The sequence below is a fragment of the Rhinolophus hipposideros genome, assembly GCF_964194185.1.
Source record: "Rhinolophus hipposideros genome assembly, chromosome: 1".
Taxonomy (NCBI): domain Eukaryota; kingdom Metazoa; phylum Chordata; class Mammalia; order Chiroptera; family Rhinolophidae; genus Rhinolophus; species Rhinolophus hipposideros.
The window spans coordinates 73148415-73173008 of NC_138047.1; the positions used below are offsets into that span (position 1 = coordinate 73148415).

At 43.2% G+C, this 24594-nt stretch overlaps 1 protein-coding gene across 1 annotated transcript in view; it reads right to left on the reverse strand.

Annotated features, from left to right (window-relative positions):
* Positions 1-237: 237 nt before the first annotated feature.
* TSPAN5 (tetraspanin 5) overlaps positions 238-24594 on the reverse strand; it is a 163732-nt gene continuing 139375 nt past the window's right edge. Inside the window, exons 3-8 of the mRNA XM_081051189.1 lie at positions 13508-13654; positions 8742-8912; positions 6336-6461; positions 4426-4473; positions 4215-4331; positions 238-2431 (exon numbers count right to left, since the gene is read on the reverse strand). Of these exons, the coding sequence (XP_080907315.1) occupies positions 2366-2431; positions 4215-4331; positions 4426-4473; positions 6336-6461; positions 8742-8912; positions 13508-13654 (675 nt within the window). The 3' untranslated portion in view covers positions 238-2365. The remainder of the gene's footprint in view (positions 2432-4214; positions 4332-4425; positions 4474-6335; positions 6462-8741; positions 8913-13507; positions 13655-24594) is intronic.

Below are 24594 nucleotides of genomic sequence, written 5' to 3' on the forward strand. Positions count from 1 at the left end.
ATAATATAATATAATATAATATAATATAATATAATATAATACCGGGTCTTATATTAATTTTTGCTCCAAAAGATGCATTAGAGCTGATTGTCTGGCTAGGTCTTATTTTCGGAGAAACACAGTCTGTGTTTCAACACGCCACCCAGTGATTCTTATCACGTGAAAGTTTGAGAACCACTGGATTAGAGGTTTTTGCAATTTCAAAAGAGAAGAAACGAAGAAAGACATAACTCCATGTAAGGTAGAACCAAGTTTATTAATGACAGCCTTTATTACAACCACTCTCAAGTGTAAAAAATAAAGGGTGATTCATTAAAATTTAAAACTCACTTGAACTTGCCATTTGGCCTTTCACTGGATGGGCCACAGGGTGGGAACCTTGCCTAGTTCTGAATCAACTGGTCAGATGGAGTTCACTGGAAAATGAGGTAATCAACGTAAAGCACAAGGGTGCCAATTGGAGAGCTCAAGTCTTCTCCATGTTGACATGACATTACAGAAGGACAACTGTGGTGGGGGCAGAGATGAAATAAACTAATCTTACAGCTGGAATGTGGAATGAACACCTTTAAGTACACTGAGACCAAAACACACACATGCAGGATCATACACACCCAAACTCTAGAGGCCAGATTTTCAAAGACTTTTTGTCCTTTCTCTGAGCACACTGACACATTCATCAGCCACAGTGATGCAACACAAGAGTGAAATGGAAAACCTTGTTAAATTTCCACAAAATATGCTAGCTGGCTGCCCAGTTATGTGTTGGCAAATGTGTCATCACCGTGAAATATGCCTGTGGTTTTTCCAGTGTTCCACAGACTAATATTTGCTCCCCCAGGGGAATGAGACCCTGGTAGGCTCCAGTTGGATTAAAATCTGGGGCCCAAACTTGTCCCAACCACCTGGAGTCAGGGCAGGGGTGGGTGGCAGCACCTGGAGATAGATAGTTCCCCACCTGTGTCACAGAACACTTGCCCCGTCAAGGTTCTCTGCTCCAGAATATTTGTGCTTTGTCACCATCCTGATGGTTAGTCTGCACTAAGAGAATAGGAGCTCTGCCCATGCACTTAAAAAAAAAAAAAAAAAAAAACAAAGTAAAACCAGAAGAAGAAAAAACCCCATTAGAAACTTTTTGATTGTGTCAACACTGTTTTGGAGTTGGGTTTAATTCCATTCAAAGAGCAAGAAGGGGAGGCTGTAGAAGAGGCCATAACAACCTACGTGGTTAAGGGATCATTGAATCCATGGAAAAATCTGCAATGGTGCAGTGGGTCCCTTGCGCCGAGGAGAACTCGCCACACCTCTCAAGGCCATGTACCTATCAAATAAATGCTGACCAAATCACGTTAATAAATGTTGTAGGAAAGATGGCAGAAAGAGAAGCTGGTAGATTCAGACTCATGGGTCATGCAGGGAGATTACACCAAAGAATTAACATTCGAGCTTGTGAGAAAACACTTTAAAATTTAACAAACTGTATCATAGTTTTCACTTTGGAGGAGACCAAAAAAAAAAAAAGAAAAGCCAAAACTCCAGAGTATTCCAGAGTTTTCACAGAATCCAACGCATAATTTGGTGGGCTGGGTGACGGGTATTTAACTAACACCTCATCATTAACTTCATTTTCTCCTTGGATTTCATCGATAAATAAAGCTCAGACCTACTGAAAAAAAAGATCTGTGCTAAAATCCAGCATCATGAAGTAGTCCCACGTCCTTACTCAGTGCACACGGAATATACAACTTCTCTTATAAGACGACACTCCAGGAGACCAAACATGCCCACCCAAGTTACTTCTTGAATGCGATCACAAAATCTGAACCCAAAGACAAGCTGTGTTCTTCTTGGGATGAGAGCTGTCACAGTTCCTTGAAATACATGATGAACGGACACCAACCCCCAGCCTTCATGGATCAGGGGCTGAGTTTTGGAAAAGATGCACTTCCTTAGTCCACGGAGCAGGAGGCAGTCCCTTCAAGGTGTGACGAAGAGCAGAGCTGCCTCTCCTAGCCCTCCAGTTACCGAAGTGGAGAGCAAGACTATGTTTGCCACAAATTCAGGTACATCTGAGTCCCCCACCCTCCCTTTTCTTTTTTGGTAAGTGTCCAACCATCCATAAATTCATGGCTACAGTAGAGATTCACGGCGCAACAACTTTCACACTGGTTATTTTTTTAAAATTCTGTCACTAAGCAGCATTTCAAAGTTTTACCCCCCCAAAAGAAGTTCTTGGCAGCTCCATCAGGTGGGATTTCAGGATGCCTCTGTAACTGGGGTCCATGCAGCGTGGATTTGGTTGGGCACGCTGGAGGGTCTGGAAGGCTGGGTCTGTCCAGTGTCTTACAGCAGCTGTTGTGGGGCTCTACCAGCTAGCCCTGACAGCTTCAATATCACTAACCAAATTCTGGGCCAGGCATATCCCAAAAATCTGAGAAAGGGAAGAAAAAGAGCAGCAAACAGTGAAACTCTTAACTTCATTAGGCTTTTCCCTGTCCAATGAATTCCACTTTTCTTATCTTTTTGTTTTGATTGAGATATAATTTATATATTGTACAATCCATCCTTTTAAAGTCAGTCAGTGGTTTTTAGTATATTTGCAAGGATGTGCAACTATCACCAGTGCAACTGGTGCAACTATCACTAGTATCTGATTCCAGAACATTTCCATCACCCCCAAAATAAACTGTACCATTATCACTCATTCCCATTCCTCATCCCTCCAGCCCTGGCAACCACTAATCTACTTTTCTATCTCTGTGGATTTGCCCATTCTGAACATTTCATATAAATGGAATCATATAGTATCTGGCCTTTTGTGTTATTCTGCTTTCACATAGGAAAATGTTTTCAAGGTTCATCCATGTTGTAGCATGTACCAGTACTTCAATCCTTTTGATGGCTGGAATAATATTCCACTATGTGGATAAACAATATTTTGATTATCCAGTCATCAGGTGATGGACATCTGCAGTGTTTCCACTTTCTGGTTATTACGAATAGTGTTATTATGAACATCTGTGTACAAGTTTTTGGGTGAACATATGTTTTCAATTCTTTGGGGTACATACCTAGGAGTAGAATTGCTGGGTCATATGGTAACTGTTTCACTTTCTGAGGAATTGCCAAATTGTTTTCCAAAGAGGCTGCATCATTTTCATTCCCTTCAGCAATGTACGAGGGTTCCAATTCTCCACATCATCAACAATGCTTGTTATTGTCTTCCTTTTTAATTACAGTTGACCCTTGAGCTACATGGGGGTTGGAAGCGCTGGCCTCCCATGAAGTAGAAAATCTGCATATAACTGCAGTGGGCAACTCTGCATACTCAGGTTCCCAACAACAGAGTTGAATCTGCAACAACTCAGGTCAGTTGAGCTACACAGGTCAATTGAACTGTGGTCAATTGAAAAACATCTGTACATAAGTGGACCTGTGCAGTTTAAAACTGTTGTTCAAAGGTCAACTGTACATCCATTCTATTGTAGTGAAGTGGTATCTCATTGTGGTTTTGATTCTAATTTCCCTAACAGTTACTGCTGTTGAGCCACTTTTCATGTGCTTTCGAATTATTTTTACCTTCATTGGAGACATGCCTATTCAAATTCTTTGCCCATCTTTAAACTGGGTTTTTGTTGTTTTTTTTAATTGGGGAATATTGGGAAACAGTGTTTTTCTCCAGGGCCCATCAGCTCCAAGTCGTTGTCCTTCAATCTAGTTGTGGAGGGTGCAGCTCAGATCCAAGTCCAGTTGCCGTTTTCAATCTTTAGTTGCAGGGGGCACAGCCACCTTCCCATGTGGGATTGAACCGGCAACCTTGCTGTTGAGAGCTCAGGCTCTAACCAACTGAGCCATCCAGCCACCCCTCAGGGAGCTCAGTGGCAGTTTGTTGTTTTCAATCTAGTTGTGGAGGGCACAGCTCACTGGCCCATGTGGGAATCGAACCGGCAACCCTGTTGTTCAGAGATCACGCTCTAACCAACTGAACCATCCAGCCGCCCCTGGGTTTGTCTTTTTAATTGTTGAGTTTATTCTAGATACTTGATCCTTATCAGGTATAATGATTTGAAATTATTTTCTCCCATTTTGGAAGTTGTCTTTTCACTTTCTTGAGCGTATTTTCAGCACAGTTTTTAATTTTTAGTTCCTATCCTGGCAAGGGCTCTCCCAGGGCATCATTTCCCTGTGACATCCAGAAAGGAACCTTGTCTTACCTGTAGCAATGCAATGCCTATGAAAATACCAGCCACGATGGTTAAATTGTCCTGCAACCACTTCTCAAACTGGGGCACACAGCCTTTCGTGTAGATTACAATCTGCTGATCAACTTCCTTCACAGGGGAAGAGGAGAGCACAGCGTCACCATGCAAGTTCAAAAGCTCCTCCAACACCCTTTGTGCTAAGCGACAATGATATTCCACTTACTGGTTTTTGCCTGGCATCATAGCCACACTGAGTGTTGATGACATCTTCCTGGTGGAGAAAGAAAACAGAACAGTGAAATTCACTTCTGTTAGGAAGCCCACCTAGGAATTAGCAGAAGATCCCCATTTAAGTGTCGATAATGAAATGTGGATTTGGGCATACAGACAGACAGGGCACCTTGTTAAACATTTATACATTATTCCGTGGAATTATTATAACAATCCTCAGAAGTAGGTATTAAAATATGCCCTCTTTTCCAAATTAGGAAAACCAAGGCTCGGGAAATAACAGAAAGGAGAGCAAGCCAATTATGCAGGAGGCTCCAGATTCAGAGTTGACAACCTCAAGAAGCTTATAGGGTTTAGGGAACTGGAGCCAGATACAAACCATGGTTAAAGGGTACAATGACTATCTTCATTTTTGCTTTCTTGGGGGGACTTCTACTTTTTAATCTATATACGTCTGTATTATTTAAGTGGTTTTACAATGAGAATGCATCACGTATCACATGGACAGAGGCTCTGACATCTAACAGGCCTGATCAGAAATGTGGGTTCCCCTCTTCTAAGTTTATTTTTCTCCTCTGCAGGGTATGGGCTTAGCATTTATGGAATGAGGTAGCTCTGCCTAGAGGATCTGTAGTTGAAAGGGAAGACACAAAGCCTTCCGAGAATCTGTAGAATTCTGCTGATGGAATGCTAACACAGGGCAGGAACTGGAGACAGAGCAGTTTGTAGCGGCTGGCCAGCACCAGGCCTCCTGAGTGGGTACCCGGGGCTCTGTGCTGGGCATTCTTGCCTTTTGGCCCTCATCAGAGGAAAGGGAGAAACGAGCCAGTCGGAAAGGCTGGCTTTCCTGGCAAGGTCCCAGAGCAGGGGAGCACAGTCCTTACTGATTCTCAGTCTCCTTCAGACCAAGAATAACAGCCCAGGCTGACCCCTGTCCCCACCCATGACCACCATGGGCAGACTGCAGGAACTCCTGCTTTTCTACCCCAATAGCACTGCGCCTTTTAAAGAGCCCCACATCCCCTACCTTACAGGGGGAAATGGCCACTGAACTCATCAGTCCCCACTCAGCTCTGCTCAATGCAGGGAAGGGTGGCTCTGGGGGCGAACACTTAGGGACTGATGGGCCAAAGAGAGGCTAAAATGTCCAGAAGGGACAAGTACAGGAGCAACTTGTATTTGTTGTTCTAACACTCAATTCTGACTTTTAAATTAAAATAAGGGATTGCATGTTAAGTCATTCTATACTATATAACAGGCACATAATTGGACCAAAATACAATCAAGTCCATGGTAAAAGAGAGTGGCTTATGAATAGTTATATGTAGACATTATAAATTGTAAATACTGTCACCATTACGACGGAAAGTCCGGGCAGCTGTGATCTTCCCACATAGCATTCTCCCCCTATCTTGCCTCAAACTCTCCTATTCCTAACATGTCCCCCAGATCTAAGTCTGAAAGAAAAGGGTTACTAACCCCAAACCAATGCAGACAGCGCTCATATAAGCCCAAAAAAAGGAATATAGGCAGGCTGCCTGGGTCTGCAGCTCAACTTCATCACTTCCTAGTAATGTGACCTTGGGAAAGTTATTGAAACTCCATGGGCCTTGATTTAACCTGAAAAGGGAAGATAATGGTAGTATTTGCCAGTATGAATGTTTCCAACTTAAATAAGCCAAGACACAAAAAAGCTTAGAATAGGAACCAGCACGTACTGCTCACTTAACGTCAGCAATTATTACTCCTACTGGGAAGAACTGAGCACTATACCTCCTCCAGGAGCTATGATTAGGCAATGGCGGGTAAGAGGAGGTTTCAGGACCCAAACCACTGCTCGTCCCACGCACCATCCCAGCGTGACACACAGAGCAGGCCGGCAAGTTGCTGGCCTCCACTTACTGCTGGGTCCTTAGTACAGCAGGAGAATGGCACACCGCATCGCTCCCGACTTGCGTTGGAATCTGTGCAATTGAAGTAAATATTTAGGTTCCAATCATCAGCTCCAAAAGCCCCACAGCACTGCCACTAGAGCAAACAGGAGAGAATTAGGACACCTGGACTCGGAGGCCACCAGGGGCCTACACTCACATTCCCGCCCCAACAGCCAACACCCAGCTTCTGCCAGCATTAACCTTCTCGTCTCAGAATTTCCTTGTAAACCACACTGAACCTAATCAGCCCCTGTAAAAGCATCCAAAATAATGAAGGCTGAAGGTTTGTAAGGATGGGTTGGCATGTGACTTAAAAGATTGATGAGCTCCATGGTGTTCACTGGGGGAAGGGCATTGTACAGCAGGGCTCCGTGAGCATTAGAACTGTTTGGTTCGAGTACACGTAGGAACATTCTAGAAGGGTAAACGAGATACTAAACAGTAGAGAGCTTTGAAGGAGGCAACTGGGGGTGTGGGTGGGATATCTAGAGACTTTTTAACAATTCTGATCTCTACACCTTAATGGTTTTTTAAAAATCTATTTTATTGAGGTATCATTGACATACAATGAACTACACATATTTAAAGTGTACAATTTTATAATTTTTAACATATGTATACATCATGAAACTATCACCACAATCAAAATTGTGAACATATCCATTATCACCGCCCCCCCCAACCCAAAGTTTAGAGGCTTACTTTTCATTATCGGTTACTACTCTGAATACTTTTAAACAAGACCATGTATTTACATTTTTAACTTAAAAATTCAGTCATCTAATTAAAACACATATAAAACAAGCTGTTAAATTCAGGGGATCTTCAGTGGGGCCTGACTCCAGGGCTGCTCCCTAAGTTCCCTTGTCACTTCCCTGAGCTAGACTAAGCTCTATTTCTTCCAGTTAAATAAACATCAGGCCTTGACCATCTTCAGACTTTCAGGGTCAACAGCTACTTCAAAAGATTAAACTCCATGACAGAAGAAGAACATCACATTAAATGACGGTATTTCCACGTAAAGCAGACAGCGTTTCAAGAGAACGTGTACACGCATGTTCCTGCGACTCGTCTGCTCCTCCAAGGATGTGGGCAATGCATCTTGAGGTTTGCCTACAAAGCTCCATCAGATTTGCCATGCAACCTAGGTAGCAATAATACTTGGCAAGATGTGAGCTTGCATCCATTATGACCTAACAAAAGAGTGAAGTCTGCTGAGGAGATGAAACAGGGCTTAATTTCACACCTGAGGTACAGCTCACTTCAGGACAGTCCTTGCTGTCACCGAACAACACAGCTCAGCTCAGTCCTGGGTGCCTGACGCAGCAGGGTGGTCTCCCTCCCCCCCCCACCCCCACCCCCCCTGGTGAATGCTAATGCAGCCCTCTCCTCCCTTTATCAAAGGGGACCCCAGGTCATTCTGGAAAACGGTCTGTTGGGCTTCTGTTTGCCCTCCAGTCCTGCCATATACATTAATGTCACGGACACCGCTGTCCAGGTCTGCTCAGCTTATCCAATTGTTCAGTGAATGCAAATAAACATCTGTCAGTTTATGGGACAATAACACCTAATAAAAACCAGGTACCTCTTATTAGAGTGTCATACTATCCCCAGTAGCTATTATCATTTCCATTGTACTGTTGGGGAACTAGGTCCAAGTCCTATTAGCCCAAGGTCACTTAGCTAATCAGATTTGGGCACTAGATCTGTATCTTTTGAGCCCTGTTTATACCATTTTGCATTTTGAGTGGAGCAGGGCATCTGCTACTTTGTTTGCACTGCAGGGACTGTCACATAAAAATGTTCAGCAACCCGGCGGAAGGCGGCTATACTGTACAAAGCTTCACTTCTTTGAGGCCACCAGGGCTTAGAACTTGCTCCACTTTAGGTTTTAACTGCATGGGCTATAATAATACTTGGATAGGTATATTTTAAAAACTTGTGGAAAATATTCTATTGATAAGTAAGTATATTATTCTGAGCTATAAAGGGTGGAGGATGATAAAAAAGGGGGCAAGAAATGAGCGAGAATCCATATTTAATACCAAATAAAATGTTAAACCTACAGCAAAACAATATTCTTCAAATGTCAACCGGAAAGGGCAACTATGATTAGAAACTTCTTGCTCAAGAGTTTTCTTCTTTGTTCCTCTCAGGAGAAATTAAGATAAGTGAAAACAGGACACTTCCATTTAGGGTACAAATCATGAAGGTCATAGAGCGAGTCAGAAAATAATCAACAAACAGAGCAAAAACCATGCAGAAAAGTCAGAGGTGGGTTTCAGCTGGCAGATGCAGAAGCCAGGAGGATGTTCTCTGGGGTCATCCTTCAGAGAAGGCTTTCAACTTGACAATAAACCAAATTTAAACTTACATATTCCTGGGTGAAGTCTATGAGGTTTTGCAAATCAATGTCATCCCTGTATGCTCTGATGTTGTTGTTTATGAAGAAGTACAGCTGGTCTTTGATCCAGTCTTTGAAAACAAATGCCAGAACTCCGGCAGTGAGCTCCAGGAAGAAAATAATTCCCAAGAACACAGAAAACTAAGACAAAAGACACATACACAGAGAAGAGTTAGAAGAGCTCTTTTGATCACATACAGTTAAATGGTTCCTTCAAAAAGGGTTTGTAATTACACTGGGTTGGTAACACATGGTCAATGCAGATAACCTTCAGTTTCTTAAGATTCATTAATAAAATACTACACTACAAGAACGGGTTTTTACAAATCATTTCATAATCACATTTTGGGGGCTCTGGTGTTCCATTTGGCAATTACCCAACAAAGCCCATAAGCAAACATGAACAATAGGAATGTCTCATCAGACTCACCTTAAGGCCTAACGAATTTCTACTGAGTGATGTGCCCCCAGATGCTGAACAAGGACCCGTCCCTACACCTAGCAAGCTTCTGTAATCTTGAAAAATAAATTATTACAATATTTTAAGGTCACCTGTCATTTGTAACTGTGGCCTTGATCCTGTGTGTGGTATATTCCTTTTACGGACTCAGACACTGCTTTAATTCCCCTTCACACCGGCTATACAGGGTAAAATGGCAGATGTGTTTATCTTAGATGAAGAGATCAAAGAGGAAGTGGTGGGGGGTGACTGTGACATGAAAATAATTTCCCATTATGAAAACAAAATAAAACCACTGGGTTGAGGGCCTTCCTTTGTGAAGCCCCAGTCTCAGAATATTTTAAATAACACCAACATGCAGCCACTGGGAGACTTCTGACTAATGTAAACAATAAGAGTTTTAAAAGGAAGGTGAGAGACCACGGGTAATGTGGTAATTGCCCATATACTGGGAGAAAATTCCCATCCATCTGAAAGACTCAGAAGAAGCTCACCTTAGTCATATCAACATACTATTCACGCCTACGATTCTTTCCACTTCCTACAACCCCCACATTCTTACCCTTTTCAATTTTTTTTTTTTGCTCAAACCAATTATGAGAAATAAGGTTGTGAAGGACCAGAGGGTAAACTGCAAGCAAACTTCTGCTGACAAGTGCAGAAAAGGTGACACTGGGGCCACCCTGTTTTGGCAGCGCTCCTAAAGGCTGCAGGACAGTAAGTGGTTGAGGAGGCAGAGCAGGCTAAAGCTGTCTGCTCTATCTATAGTCAGCAAGCAGACATCTAGCAGCCAATGACAACACTGTTTTGGGGGAGGGTACAAAGGAAACTACACAGTTACTTATTAAAATAAAAAAAGGACAAAAAAATGTTTATTCATTCAGCAAACATCTACTGAGTGACCCATAACAGATCAGGCCCTAGGCTTGGTGGGCTTTGTAGAAGCAAAGATAAGTAGGACTGTCTCCAAGGAGTTTACAGTCTTATGGGATTTGGGGGTGGCGTGCTCACTTCAGCAGCACATATACCAAAATTGGATTTGGGGGTGAAGGGAGGAGAGGGCAGTGGGGTGGGGCCATTTCACATTAGATGTCAGTATATCTGACAATATTTATCCAGGGTGCCAAGTGCCGTTCTGGAACGGGGCATGAAGGGTGGAGTGGAAGGAAAAAAGAAGTTCCTGGCAAAGAACAGGACCCCAACATTTAGGTCCCGATTCTTGATCCTTCCGGCTCAGCCGCTCCGGTTCCACAAAGTTCCACAGAACTCATCTGTCCTTGATGAGTTCACTAACAATAGAATCTACAGAGTTGTCAACTATCAATGGTACCAATAATTTCAATGTGAGCTTTCCTCAATCGAGAAAAAGGACAGAAAAAAAAAATCATATCCCTTTTACTTAATGCCTACCTTATAACATGAAACAACTCCCCTTCCTTTATTAGGTACTACTCTACAAATGGAAATACAACAGTTATCACACTATAGAAATGAGAAAATCATAGCCAGCTCATATGCCTGTACATGTAAAAAACCAAGACAGAAGTAATGCAAAGGTCTTAATTAAGATTTTTGTTCTCACCTCCATAAACACCACACAAGTTCATTTTCTAGTTACTCTGGTAAATCTTCTCATAATGTTATACAATACGCATATCGAAATTTGAATCCAAGTTAAATTCTTATCAAAGATTTGGCAGAAACCTGCATGCCCCAGGCCTTGTGAGCTCATTTCCCCATTTCCAAAGGTGCGGAGACAGACTCACAGGCTTCGTCCTAGGACCTCAGTCAACAAGGAAGCTCCATTTTTATTTTGTAGTACCTTAGCTCTTGGATTTTCCCTCGGCAAGTCTCCTGGCCTTATGACATCAGATCGTTGAAGCTTTGTGGAGTCATGTTGACATTTACTTCGTACTTATTTCATAGCTCCTTCTCAAAGAATATTCTAGGCCAGTTTTTATTGTTTGTACTAAATGCAGAGAGGGACTATTTAAAATATTCTCTGAGACGTAAAATAGCCAAGAAAACACAATTCTCTTCATTTCCAACGTGGGACTTTATAAGTTAAGGTGCTGATTTAGAGAAATGTACATATATTGGCCTGTTCAGTTAACTCTGATATCTTCAACTACAAAAATAATAATTATATTAAAGGGATTACATTTATAAACTAAACTATATTCAAGTAAATCATATTAAAGGGGAACCCACATTTTGGTCCCTGAAGGCTAAAACTGATAAAATTGGCAGCTAGTAAGTATGATCTGAGGCCCAAAATGGCTATAGAGACGCTGAATGAGATGAGCTCAAGTATTTAGAAGTATCTCATGCCAAGAAGACTGGCAGGGTGGCAGTTCGCTATATGGGACAAAACTCTCCTGGGGGCTCCACAGGTCTTTGACTAAGTGAGGAATGAAGTAAGTGTGTGTGTGTGTGTGTGTGTATGCACGCGCAAGACAAATGGAGTCTTGAGAAACTAGCTCCTCTCACCAGAGACCTATATATACAGAACAGAGATCCAACTATTGATTAAATTGTACACAGGACCAAGTATCCCTCAGTTTTCCCTATTAGCATGAGTCATATGAACTTTCAGGTTAAACAGTCTTCAGAACCTTGTCTGAGCCAGAGCTGCCTAAATTCAAAATGGGCTGCTCCGGGTGGACAATGGGTGGACACTGAGTCTGCTCTTCTTAGGGATGTTCAAGAAAAGAGGCCAAGGACGATGTGGCAGAAAGGACGGGGAAGAGAATCGCCTACTGCAGGGCTGTTGGGGCTAGTTCTGGTCTGTGCTCTTGTTTTACAGGAAAAGTCCCTCGATGATGTTGTGTCGATCAAGGTTAAGAATCGTTCTAGGAACAGGGGCTATTACACTAGTACTGTTCTCTAGAAATCTCACCATCCGCCCTCATCCTAGGAAGGTAGGGTTTTCTTAAAATCCTTTTCCTGTTTTTGGAAAGGGGAGTGGGTGCTGCCGTACAGAGGGCTGTGATACAGAGGCCACCAGGAGGCCAAAATGCAGACTGACAGGCAGCTTCGTTGGCACAGTTAGCAAATCTATTTCAGATACATCTAGTACACAGGCCATTTTGCTCTCCTGTGGAAGGAATCGCTAAAGGAAACGCTTTTACTTTGCATTCTTTACTTTTACTTTTAATACGTATCTACCCTCTAGTAAAACACTTCCTCCAAAAATATTCATGCGAACAGTGATCACACCAAACACCCTATGAGGGATATAAAAATGATGCTGGTCATACAGAGGAAGACTTTGCTTTTTATTGTTTTCCATATTCACTCAAACCTGCTGCTTAACAGATATATCTGGAAAGGCCACAGCCACTGTGCTTATACCTGGATTCTCAAAAACCCACCACCTGAACAACTTTCTACTGACTATGGGCTCAAAAGAGGAGGCAAAAATCACTTAAGAGAAGAAAACTATATACAGAGGATGCCAAAAAAAAATGTATACACATTTTAAGAAAGGAAAAAACTGTATTAAAATTGTAATACTCAATATATACCAATAACAAAAGATGAATACAAGTCATGTGTATACATTTTTTGGTACCCCCAGTATAATATACATATATATGATATATTACATATCATATATATCTATATAGTATCTATCTATCTATCTATCTATCTATCTATCTATCTATCTATCTATCTATATCTTAGTCCTAAAAGTATTATAGCGATTGGAATGCAAAGTCATGATATATGTGTATAAAACCTCTATAAATAACATGGGGTGGGGCCGGCCCGGTGGCTCAGGCAGTTAGAGCTCCGTGCTCCTAACTCCGAAGGCTGCCGGTTCGATTCCCACATGGGCCAGTGGGCTCTCAACCACAAGGTTGCTGGTTCGATTCCTCAAGTCCCGCAAGGGATGGTGGGCAGTGCCCCCTGCAACTAACAACTGGACCTGGAGCTGGGCTGCGCCCTCCACAACTAAGACTGAAAGGACAACAACTTGACTTGGAAAAAAGTCCTGGAAGTTCACACAATTCCCCAATAAAGTCCTGTTCCCCTTCCCCAATAAAATCTTAAAAAATAATAATAATAACATGGGGTGGGAGTGGCATGCATATTATTAAGGAGGCATGGGTGGGGGTGGGGGTTATCTAGAGAGTTCTCCTAAAAGAAAAGCATTCCCCAGGCCATATGTTTGCCAGTGCTTTTGATACAGATCATTTTTGCCTAAAGACAGTATGTCCTTCTGATGTGGTTAAGTTTGGCTTTCAACCTGAGAGTAGAGTGTGATACTTACAAACTTGAGAAGGAAAGTGTTTTCCCGTAGAGCTCCAATGCACCCTGCAAATCCCAAAATGAACATCACTCCTCCCACCACAAGGAAGAGCCAGACCGGGTCAAAGCCGCCGAGATCAGTGATGGAAGAGATGTTTGAGAGAACTCCCTGGAGGCAGAAAAGAACACACAACAGAGCACTAGATGCAGGGTCAGTTTTCCAACATGCAAAAATTATTACAATTGTCTTTTCCTCCCTTCTGAAGAAAAACTTCAGTGGTCATCTAATTATTAGGTGTGATTAATACCCAAGAGACACTGCAAAAAAAAAAAAAAAGAAAAGAAAAGAAAAGAAAAAGAAAACAAAAATCCAGTTTTTTTCCAAGTGTAGATAGGTAAATATTATTGGTAAAACTATGTAAAGCAAAGAAATGACCCCAAGAAACCATCATCAGACCCTGCATGGAGAAGATTGTGGACGTCACCTTTGCTTTCTACATCCCCAAATATCAGTGGTCTTCAGTAAAAAACAGGTGTGTAAGAAAAACACCTCCGAACACCTAGGAAGATGTCAGACAAGTGTGCTTCAAACCCTTGGCATTCTCAGGAAATAGGGAATCTCAGTGCTAACATAGCAGCTAGGCCCAGCCACAGCCCCTAAAAGTTTTTCAGGGAAAAACTACACCTCAGAATCCTCCCTTGAGCTTCACATGAGACCCTGTCAGGCTCAGATGCCCAAAGACCACTGGGTGGTCTGTGTAGATGGCTGCCCAACACACAGATATTAGAGGTATTTGCCTACCACCTATTTGTAAGAAGTGGGATTTAAATGATTTACAAATCAAAGGTTAGTCCCTGGCTTTCAACCCTTTCATTTTCCTACCAAAGGAACCCAGAGTAATTATATTTCTCCACAAACAATGCCACTTCTTTACTGAAATCCTTCCTCCCTTAAATGTGATACCACATTAAATACCACCTAGAACTATGTAGAAATTATGAGATTTTTTTTTCCTCTAAAATGCAAGGTACGTATTTACTATTCATTCCTATAAGGCCAGCTCCTGGTTTTTCGAAACTATGAATACATGTAAGTCTTAAATACTCAGTATCATCAATATTTATTTTCTTATTTGTTTTAAACTTTCAAAATACCCCCAGGGTATCATGGTATAGTTTACTGTAAAGTCTTGTTTAATAATTTGTTTTCAAAGCATTCCCAATAACCTAGAAGAATAGAAAATATTCCTCTGATTGTATACTTGAGAAAAATAGAACCCAGAGAGGTTTGGAAACTTGTTGAAGGTCACAGAGCTATTAATTTTTGGAACCAGGATAGAATGTATACTTCAGTACTCTACCCTTACCAAGTGGAAGGCATGTACTTGCTTCCAAGCACTTCCCAGTCAGCACCAATCAAAGCCTGACTTTAGGAGTTTTAACTTTTGGCCCATTTTAAGGTAGTAGGGACATTTGGACAAAGGTATGTTGTTTGTTAGGTTTTTCTTTCTTTGGGGTGGAGGGAGCATCACTTCAAGAACAATAATAGGGTATTAATATAGAATCTATATGAGGAATTAAGGACTTTTTAAATGTGCTACTTAACCCTTATGAAAAGGGTCAAGGGTTTAAATAAATCACAGATGAAAGGTTGAGAGATTAGAAAAGCACTTAGGAATGTAGGGTGTATTCAGTAACTTCTGGGGTGACATCACAAAAGGCAACCACACCCTCACCAGACTGCATAGACCAATGGTTTGTTCCAATCTTATGTTTCTTAGATTTTCAAGCTCTGAACTATGAATACTTGGGGGCCAAGAGGTTAAGGAAAACCCAGAAATATAGTAACCAATTCTCCACCTACACAAGTGATGCTGAGAAAAAAAATTGCCAGAGAAGTCAGACAACATCTAAGCAACAGTGTTGAGGGTCTAGTATTGGAGGGAAATCAATCTCTCTCCTCAGAATGTCTTTAAACACAGGTATTCATACTTAAAGGCTTAATGTTTGGGACCTGCTCAATCAGGGGACAAGAGAACTTTGGGGACACATGATAACATTCTTAAAATGTAAAAAGTTTAGACTCAATTTCTTTTGGCACCAAAATGTAGAGGCAGCAGATATGGAAGAGATTTCAGTTCCATCTCAAAGAGGCCTAATACCAGCAGGTCTCCAGCAATGGGTCAGAGAAGCTACCTGAGAAACATGGCTTCTTCTCAGGGTGCGGACTCTGTGAACCTCTGTCAACAGTGCTCTAGAAGGGGTTCCCAGATGGGATGGGAAATTGGGATTTACTGACCTTTAGGTTCCTTCCAACTTTAAAACCATTTTATGATTTCATTCATTTTTCATGGGCTGTTTGTTATTCACACTCAAGTCTGAGCAAAGATCACATTGTTCCCAAACACTCTTCCGTGACCCATGGCTGTACACAAATAGCTCCATGGATCACAAGGACAGTTATTTGGGCAACTCTGGCAAAGCAAGCAACCCAACAAACACACCTTTGCCTGAAACACCAAGATACTCCACCTACCCCCTCACCCCCCAAAGGCAAGAAAGTATGATCCAAACTGCCAGTAGACTCCTGAATCATTTATCCTCTCTGGGTTTCATCTGGAGGATGAGAATTTGGCTTCTCAGACAAATTCATTTTCATACTTACTCTCCCCAGCCAGCAGGGACAGTTTTAATTTCGAGGCCATCCACTGTTTCCATGGAAACAACAATCATTTGAGGGCCTCGCTGGACTGTAGATTCTACTCATTTAATCCTAAATTCCAGGAAAAGACAAAGATGGAGACAGATACTGAAAGTGTGTGGAAAATGATTTTCTGCAAAGCATGGAACTACCAAGAACTTTATTTTTAATGGACTCAGACTATACCCAGGTAGGTATCAGTCAAAATCTAACTCAAATCTTAAAATACAAAATGTAGGCATCAACACCCAAGGCCCTTGGGACCACTTATCTAACTGTGGGTGAAAAAAAGACTTTACTCTTTCACTTGTGCAATGTTTCCAAATATTCACTGAAGGGCAGTCTTACTGTTTCTGACTCTACAGAGAGATTAAGGAGGAGCTGAACAGAATCCTGGCAACAAAGATTTGAGATAACAAAAATGAAGGGGAGTTGACAGTACAGCCTTCTGTTGTCTTAAAGATGGGGTCTCTCTTTGGACTTTGTAATTTTGTTAAACTCAATATGACAAATGAGTAAGAAGTGCTAGAACATGTCTGCTGAAGAATACTTACAATTCAAGCTTGTAGTTGACAAGAAGCAGGAAGAAAAAAGAAAAATCTAAGATTACAGTTAAGTCGGACAAGTGATTTAAAATAGGCGTTCAGATTTGTGGTAAATCCTCAGTAATGTACAAGAACACCAACAGCAGACAACTTGTCTTCTGGGAACCTGTGGGCACCATCCTCTTCTTCAGGGAGCTGCACTTCCCCCTTCTTGCAAGGATTCCTTCTCCCTAAGATCCACTCCAAGAGCCCCTCAGAGCTGCCAATTCTCACATGACCCCACTGCCCCGATGAGAGATGGAAGCCTGAATTCCCTTCCTCGGACAACAGGATTTAGAACAGGCATCTCTCTCTCGTGGCTGAAGCTATAAAATGTCAAACTCTGGAGCACATGCAGTCTGTTTTTCACTCCGTGGGGAAAGTCAGTCTAAGTGAGAAACAGAAAGCCAGCACTTAGGAAGAAACAAAGAATTAAGGTAGAGAGGGAAAATCCTGACGGTAGTATAATCCCTGGCCTGACCGTGAGCTCTGTGAGTTGCTCCAGGATCCTCAGAATATACCTCCTTGACTGAACAAACTGGTTCTATTTACGTTTGCATTTGCATTTGGGGAGTCCCGCACAACGCCAGAGCAGCTCTGACTAAACTATGCTTTAGTGCTGTATGTGAGCAACATACACAGGCGTGCGTGCACGGCCAAAACTGGAGATCATGCTTTATGCTAGGAAAAAAAGTGTTGGGGGTGGAGTAGGGAGCAGACAAGGAGTAAAAGGAAGTGCTGGATTTAAGATCGTCCCTACACTCGGTTGGCTGATAGTTCCAGTTAACAGAACCACCAAGCCAGTGTGAAGTGTTCCTTCATGTTGACTATCAATTCAGCATCGTGAATGAAATGAGTTCTGGATGGAACTTTTAGGTGTTCTATGTCACCGACAAATAATACATGATTTAAGTTTCAATTCTCCATGTAAACTTGAATGTTCAGTCCTTGGGTTTAAATGACAACTTATTACAACTCAAACTTACTGGAAAAAATAAATGCAAAATGTCATTTGGCTCCTCTCTTCTATGCCCAGAACTGCTGCTTATGTGAGACGTATACACACAGAGCCTGGCGTTTGTATCCTGGTAGAAAGTTCTTATCCTTCTCCACATGCATCCTGCAGGCAAAGCCCTGGGAGGGAAAGATGTCAAGGATACTGGACTTTGTGGAGAAAGTTGGATAATATCCTATGAAGCTGATTCTAAGTGGAAGGAGGATAAATGGATGAGAGGCAGAGCTATTAGCCACATGTACTTATTCCTTTCACCATTTATTTGTTTTGGCTGACATGAAAGTGGAATTCTGAACAGCAGCAGCTGACACAGAAAGGAAAAGAATAAGAGAGAGAGAACCAGAGACCAAGATCACAGGTTACAGAAAAATATATTCAAACACTACAGACTAAAGAATGTAGGAGGATTTCTTATACATATAATGATAACATTATTAAGATTATATCAATGAAAAGTGATATAAACGTTTATAAGAATTCTTCATATCCATTCTATATGTTCCTGTATTTATATTCTTATGCCCCTCGGTCATCTAAGTCTATAGTAGTTGCTGCAGCAGAGGCAAAACAAATTGACCATAACAAAGTGTTGCTATAAAGACAAAATGAATACTAGTCAATTTTAAGTTGAAAGAAACAATAGCCAGCAAATTAGCCATTCCACAAATCAGCTTTTGGACAACTAGCTCTTGGCATATCAATTCGGAGACTTTAAGAGTGGTCCTCCAGCAAAAACAGATTTCCATTACTGCGAGGTACTAGACAGTGCCTCTCAGAACTCAGCAAAAAGACCAATATGTGTCTAAAGAGAAAGAAGATATGTCAATGGAACATGTCTAAGGCCATGTCATTATAACAAGTTTAGAGAGCCAACAAAGAAATGTGTCAATGTGTGTCTATCATGGTAAAAGAGAGACACTGATATTCTAGACACCAAGCCTATTCTGGAATGTGGCAGAGAACGCTGTATCCTGCACAAACCATTCTGTACAGTGCTCAAGCCACCTGGCTTACCTACAATTTCCCCCTGAAACACAGAAAGAGGGAAGCCTGGACAGGGCTAGATATGGGGCAGAGACACAGACAAGGCATTATACTACAGACACCTTGTCCTAAATCCCACTTCCACTGCTAACTACCTATGTGATCTCGGGCAAGTTACCAAACCTGCCTAAGCCTCAGTTTCCACATGAGTGAAATGGTGCCCCATAAGGTTATTATGAGGGTACAGGAAATAATCCAAGTAAATCCAAACACAATGCTAAGAATCCAAACACTAAATAATAAGAATTCAGTCAAAGTTTATCACCATCGTCATTATCATCACTATTCTATTAGACCAAGAGGAAGACATCAACTGCTATACAAGCACTTAGGAGGGGCATGTGACTCGACTGCAATGGAGAGGATTCTCTTTGCTCTGGCACTTGACCTCCTTCTAAGAAAAACGCTGGCAATACCCAATGATCATGCCTAATGGGGGTAACTCACTTGCCAAACAGATCTTCTTTCTTGGGGAATTGGATGTCACCTAAAAGACACTCAGAATAAAGGCAGAAGGGAAAACCCAGGAGTAAGCAAAAGCCAAGAGAAGGCAGAAGCCATGAGTGGGTGGAAACTAAGAGTACACAGAAGTGGAGAACAATGCAGCACGAAGTCTGTCAATAGTGGCGAGCCCAGCAAGCAGTCAGCCACTGTGTCACCATGAGGGTGGCACCATGAACCAAGGGCAAGGACACCGCTGCTGCCTGGGCACACTGGTCACCAAAGACTCACTGCTCCTGAATGACCTTCTAGTCACTGATCCACATGACTTCCAGCCACTGCCTTATGCCCTGTGAGATCTCATTCACTGGTTTGATGAATATTGTATGTTTCAGAAGAATGTGAAACATCAGCCCGCCTTCCCTCGGACCTCCATCTGCTCATCAGCACTTCATTCGTTTGATTATCTCCAGAATTTAAGCAGCTTCCCTCCTCCCCTATGGTGCTGCAATAAAGGACCATGCTCTGAGTATAACTATTTTTTCTTGGAAGCGATTTCTACACACGTGCAAAAATGAAAAGGCAAACAAAGCTCCAGAAGGGCTTCAAACTAATAAACCTCAGGAGTGTCTGTGTTTTTTTTCCACCACCGGCACAGAGCATCCTCTGTGCGCCACCTGGCAAGCTTCAGTTCCTTCTCTCTCAACCCACACAGAAAAAAAATACAAAAATAGCATTAATAAGCCCCGAAGGTCCGGGACTCTTCTGCGTTGGCATACGCAAGCACATTCCTTCCAACTGCTGGATGAGAAACAGAGACAGGCATATGGAGTGCACATCCAACGCCAGGCCAGAGGGACTCCTCAGAGATTTATGAGTCCGGGTCCTGATTCATCCAGCCCTCCTTAAACCAGACCCCACTGGGGTGGAACTGGAATAGTTTTCCCAGAGGGAGAGAAGCATTTCCCTACTTGAGAAAGGATGGCAAGATAGTACATTTTACAGAAAATGGGCGACTCGGTGAAGTGGTCCTAGACTTGGAGATGGGGTTTTCAACAATGTCCACAGGAAGCTGGGACCACAGGGAAACCAGCACCTTAAAAATTCATCAAAGGTCTTCAAAGAACATTACAGGGCAAAGCTATTGATGCAAACCCCCAAGCATCCATCTGTCTATGGAACTGCTGCAGAGCCCAGAGACAGGACTTGGAACTTAAAGAAAAGGGTGCTCACTAGGACCTGAGCAATCCAGGGAGATGTAAAGGGGCAGCACAACTCAGGGCCTGGCCAAGAGACGCTAGGTTAAAGGAAGACCAGCTGCTTTAATGGACATGGTTTCCCTTTTGGTCTTGAGAAAGGTCACCAGTGAGACTAAAAGTAATCCTGTCTTGCAGATAAAAACTGGCCACAACCCGCCTTTGGAGAAGAACAGAAGAGGAGGGGCAGTCACTCCACAGGTCTTCAGAAAAGTCCGCCATCAAGCAGCTGCTGAGAGGCCGGTTGTGCCAAGTCCCATCACTGGTACCACTCAGAGGCTGGGGAACCTCCATCACCCCCACCCTGGCACAAGTAACTGCTTCTCTAAACATGGGAACACAGCCACGTGCAAAAGTGTCACTTTTCAGAAGTCTAGCACATTCCTAGCCCTCCCCAGATAATTTCACTTGCATTTGCAGAAGACAGGAGACATACCCAGGAAGAGTCCTGTCTAAGTTGAAACTGAAAAGTTGAAACTGAAATATGTAATAGAGGCTCTGATCATGGTGACCCTCCAAACTAAAATAGAAAAATGCAAAGTCTTGCCTTGTGGCAGGTGATTACTATATCGGGGGCCTCAGAGAGACACAACTTGCTTAGTTATTGAGCAAATACTTTCATGGGCATCACCTGAGAATTAGTAGGTACTGTGTTAGTCATAGGTATTTAGCGTGAAAGTGTGGTGACACCCTTAGCAACTGGTCTAGGGGGAGACAGGTAAGTAGAGAGAGTGGGCAGGGGTATTAGCTGTGGGTGTGATGGGGGTACAAAGGGGAAGGGCAGACATCATGGCAGAAAGTGCAGAGACAAAGTGACAGGACCTGGCCCGCCAAGGGGGTCTGTATATGCATTTGACTAGTGATGAGAGGAGACTAAGAGGTTGGCAGGTCGGCACTGGGTTTGCATCTGAAAGCATTTGAGCAGAAGGCGGCCCAGGTCATTTGTGTGTTGAGCAGGGGCAGCAGGGGCGGTGATCCAGGCAGGCAACGCTGAGAGTCAGTCGGAACAAAAGAGACATAAGGGCTACACTGCTGAACACTGACAGTAGGCCAGGCACTGAGCAACCAGGATTATTTCACCCTCGCAATAAACCTAGCAGGTAGGGCTATTTATTATCCATGGCAGAAAACAGACCCAAACAGAGAGTCACTTGCCAGGTCACCCAGGTAAGAAAGAGGCATAACCGGGAGGTGAAGCCGGGCTGCCTGACCCCAGAGCAGGGTTTTAACCACGATGCTCTGTCATCTGTAAAGAGCAAGCAGCGGTGGGCAAGAGGATTATTTCCAACACAGTGTCATATACCTGTTTCTAAAATGTTAAGAAAAACATGTAACGTGATGTTAGAATGCGATTCTTACCTCTGGCTGATCACTACCTGAAAAGCAAATTGAGGAGAAGGTAAGACCTGCCCGTCCATACACACAGCACCACGGGCACAAGCAGAGAGCACCTCTTTCCCTTGCACACCGCAGTAAAATCAAGCGGATAAAAAGTGGTCAAAGGGAGGCCTGAGGGAATTGAGATTTCTCTGGAGAAAGTGGGTGCTGTGCCGTGTGCTACCACTGCCTGGGTAGGGAAGCAGCTTCCGTTTTACCCTAAACCTAGCAAGGGGAACACTGGGGGAGCTCTGAGACACCATGATTAGGGCCTGAGTCGGCCCAGAAAGGAGCTTGTGGGTTTGAGGGGCAACCTCTGCCTGCCCTGGAAATCTAAGGAGAGCAGAGGGCTCTAGGGCAGGTGAGGGCTGTTCTGGTAGGATTGGCCTCACTCAACATGAATGTGTGCAGGAGAAAACATGAGGGCAGCACAGGAGAGGCAGCTTGGGGTGAGAAGAGACCTCAGAAGGCAGAGTTCAGAGGCGCACTGGCTGAGGAAAACAGCCAGGTCTGAGCAGGCGTAGCAGGCAGCCACCTAGAATAGCGATGCCCACCAAGCTCAAAGGAACTACTAAGCAGAAGGACTCGCCAGGAAAGCTTCGAGAAGACCAAGACATCACCCCCTTTACCATCTGCCAGTCCCAGATGGCAAAGCCCTACCCCCACTTCTGCCCTGGCAGGAAGTGGGCAGAGGAGCATCTGGTGAGAGTGGGAGGGGTGACAGGAGGAAGCAGAGGGCAAAGGCCTCACTCCCTTCCCCTCTTAAGGGGCCCAAAGCAGATAGAGCTGGACAAGGGAGAACACTGAAACGCAAAGTTAGGTTTGGAGTTTTAGTCATTACCTAGCCCTGTGTAATAACTCGGCCTGGACTTATGCCTCAGAAAAGAGAGTAGGACTGTGGTAGCTGAGAGCGAACAACAATGTCACTGAATTTTTGACCTCACCTGAATTTGCATTTCCTGAGAAAACTCTCTGAATAAAGTTCAGAGAGACATACTAAAAGAGAAAAATGTATTTTTCAATATATTGTATGTGTTTGTTGAACACACTGATTACTGCACATCAGATCATACACTAGCTTTCCAGATACTAAGCAAGAGCTGTTTGGTCTTCAGATTTTTAGCTACAACAGAGAACCGAGGAGGGAGGTTATTTGGATAATTGAGGAAGAGAGATGTAGACAAACTTACAAATAGGGAAAGTTTTTCCAAGATGAATCTACTGTATGATTGTGACAGGAAGCCACTGGAAGGTTCTGAGGTGAGACTTAACATTTACAGATAGTGGTCCAGAGAAATGCCTGGAGGAAAAAGAATCACTCTGGTCCCCAGGAAAGCCAAGGAGAAAAGAAGTATGGGGCTAGACCTCTTCTAATTCCCATTGCCCTACGGAGGGGTAAGGACTGCACACCAACGCTTTCCTTCCAGCCCACCCCCTACAGAACCCAGCCGAGTGAGTGCAGCGAAGGATGAGGGGGGACTGGAGCGGAACCCGGGGTGAGGGAGAGGGCCAGACATCCAGTGTAACCTCTCTGGGCCTCAGTTTCCCCACCTCTGAACTAGCAGTTCATCTTTCTCTAAAAGTTTAACCCTAGGGATGCAGAGATCACAGAAGTGAAACTGAAACCCTTTTGTGAAGAGCTATTTTTCCTGTGTGGTCTTCCACAGCGTATGAAGTTCGGCATTCCTTTAGTCACAAACACCTGGGCATCCATGGTGTGGGAGAAACGGTGCTAGAACTGAGCATAAAAGGGCAAAGAAGACAGGCTCGTCTCCTCAAGGACGGTGCAGGCCAGACAAGCCAGGCTGGGTTACACCCTGGCCCGATAGGCTCCTGCTGTGTGTGTTGGGGGAGGGGGGTCAAGAAGAGGAAGGGAACCTCAACCTCACAGAGAAGACCAGTGAAGGGCACCCTTCCTTCTCCGAAAAGCTGAGTGTCCCCTTGCCCTCAACAACTCTGCTGGCAGCACCTCCATTGTGATCATTAATGATACATCAGTCTGCCATGCCCCCACCTGAAAACTGACTAATAAGCATCACTGTTGGGCAAAATGGAAAAGGAAAGGTACTCCTAATTTTTCCACGAAATGAGACCATTATATATAGATTCCCATTTTGATCCCAGAAATAAATGGCTATTTTCTTTCCCAACATCCAGAAGTAATGGATTTGTTGTTTCTAACACTGTACTACTATCGAATCAGACATCAGAAACCACATGTAATATTACTTCCTCTTATTCTATTAATGTAGTGCGCTTACTAGAGATCTGAGGCAAATACTGACTTCTATAACGGAACGAGACAGGCCACAAAATAGCGAGGGTTCAAAGGAATGCTCTCATCATTCATTCACTAATTCATTCTTTCATAAGCAACATTTTGTGAACTACTATGTGCCAGTTAATGTTCTAGGTACTGGAGTGTAGCAGTAAACAAGTCCCCGCTCTCACGGAGTTGACTTTTCAGTGGCAAAAGAGAGTGATAAACTTGTCAGCACATAAGCGATAAATCCTATGAAAACACAAGGGGAGAAACACTGGGAAGGAGAGAAAAAGGGCTGGGGTGGGGTGACAGTGGCTACTTTAAATAAGCCAGGAAGGCCTATGGACAAAAGTAGTATTTGAGCAGAGATCAGAAAGTAAAGGAAAGTGATAATGTGGAACTCTGGGGGAGAGCAGGCCAGGTAGTAA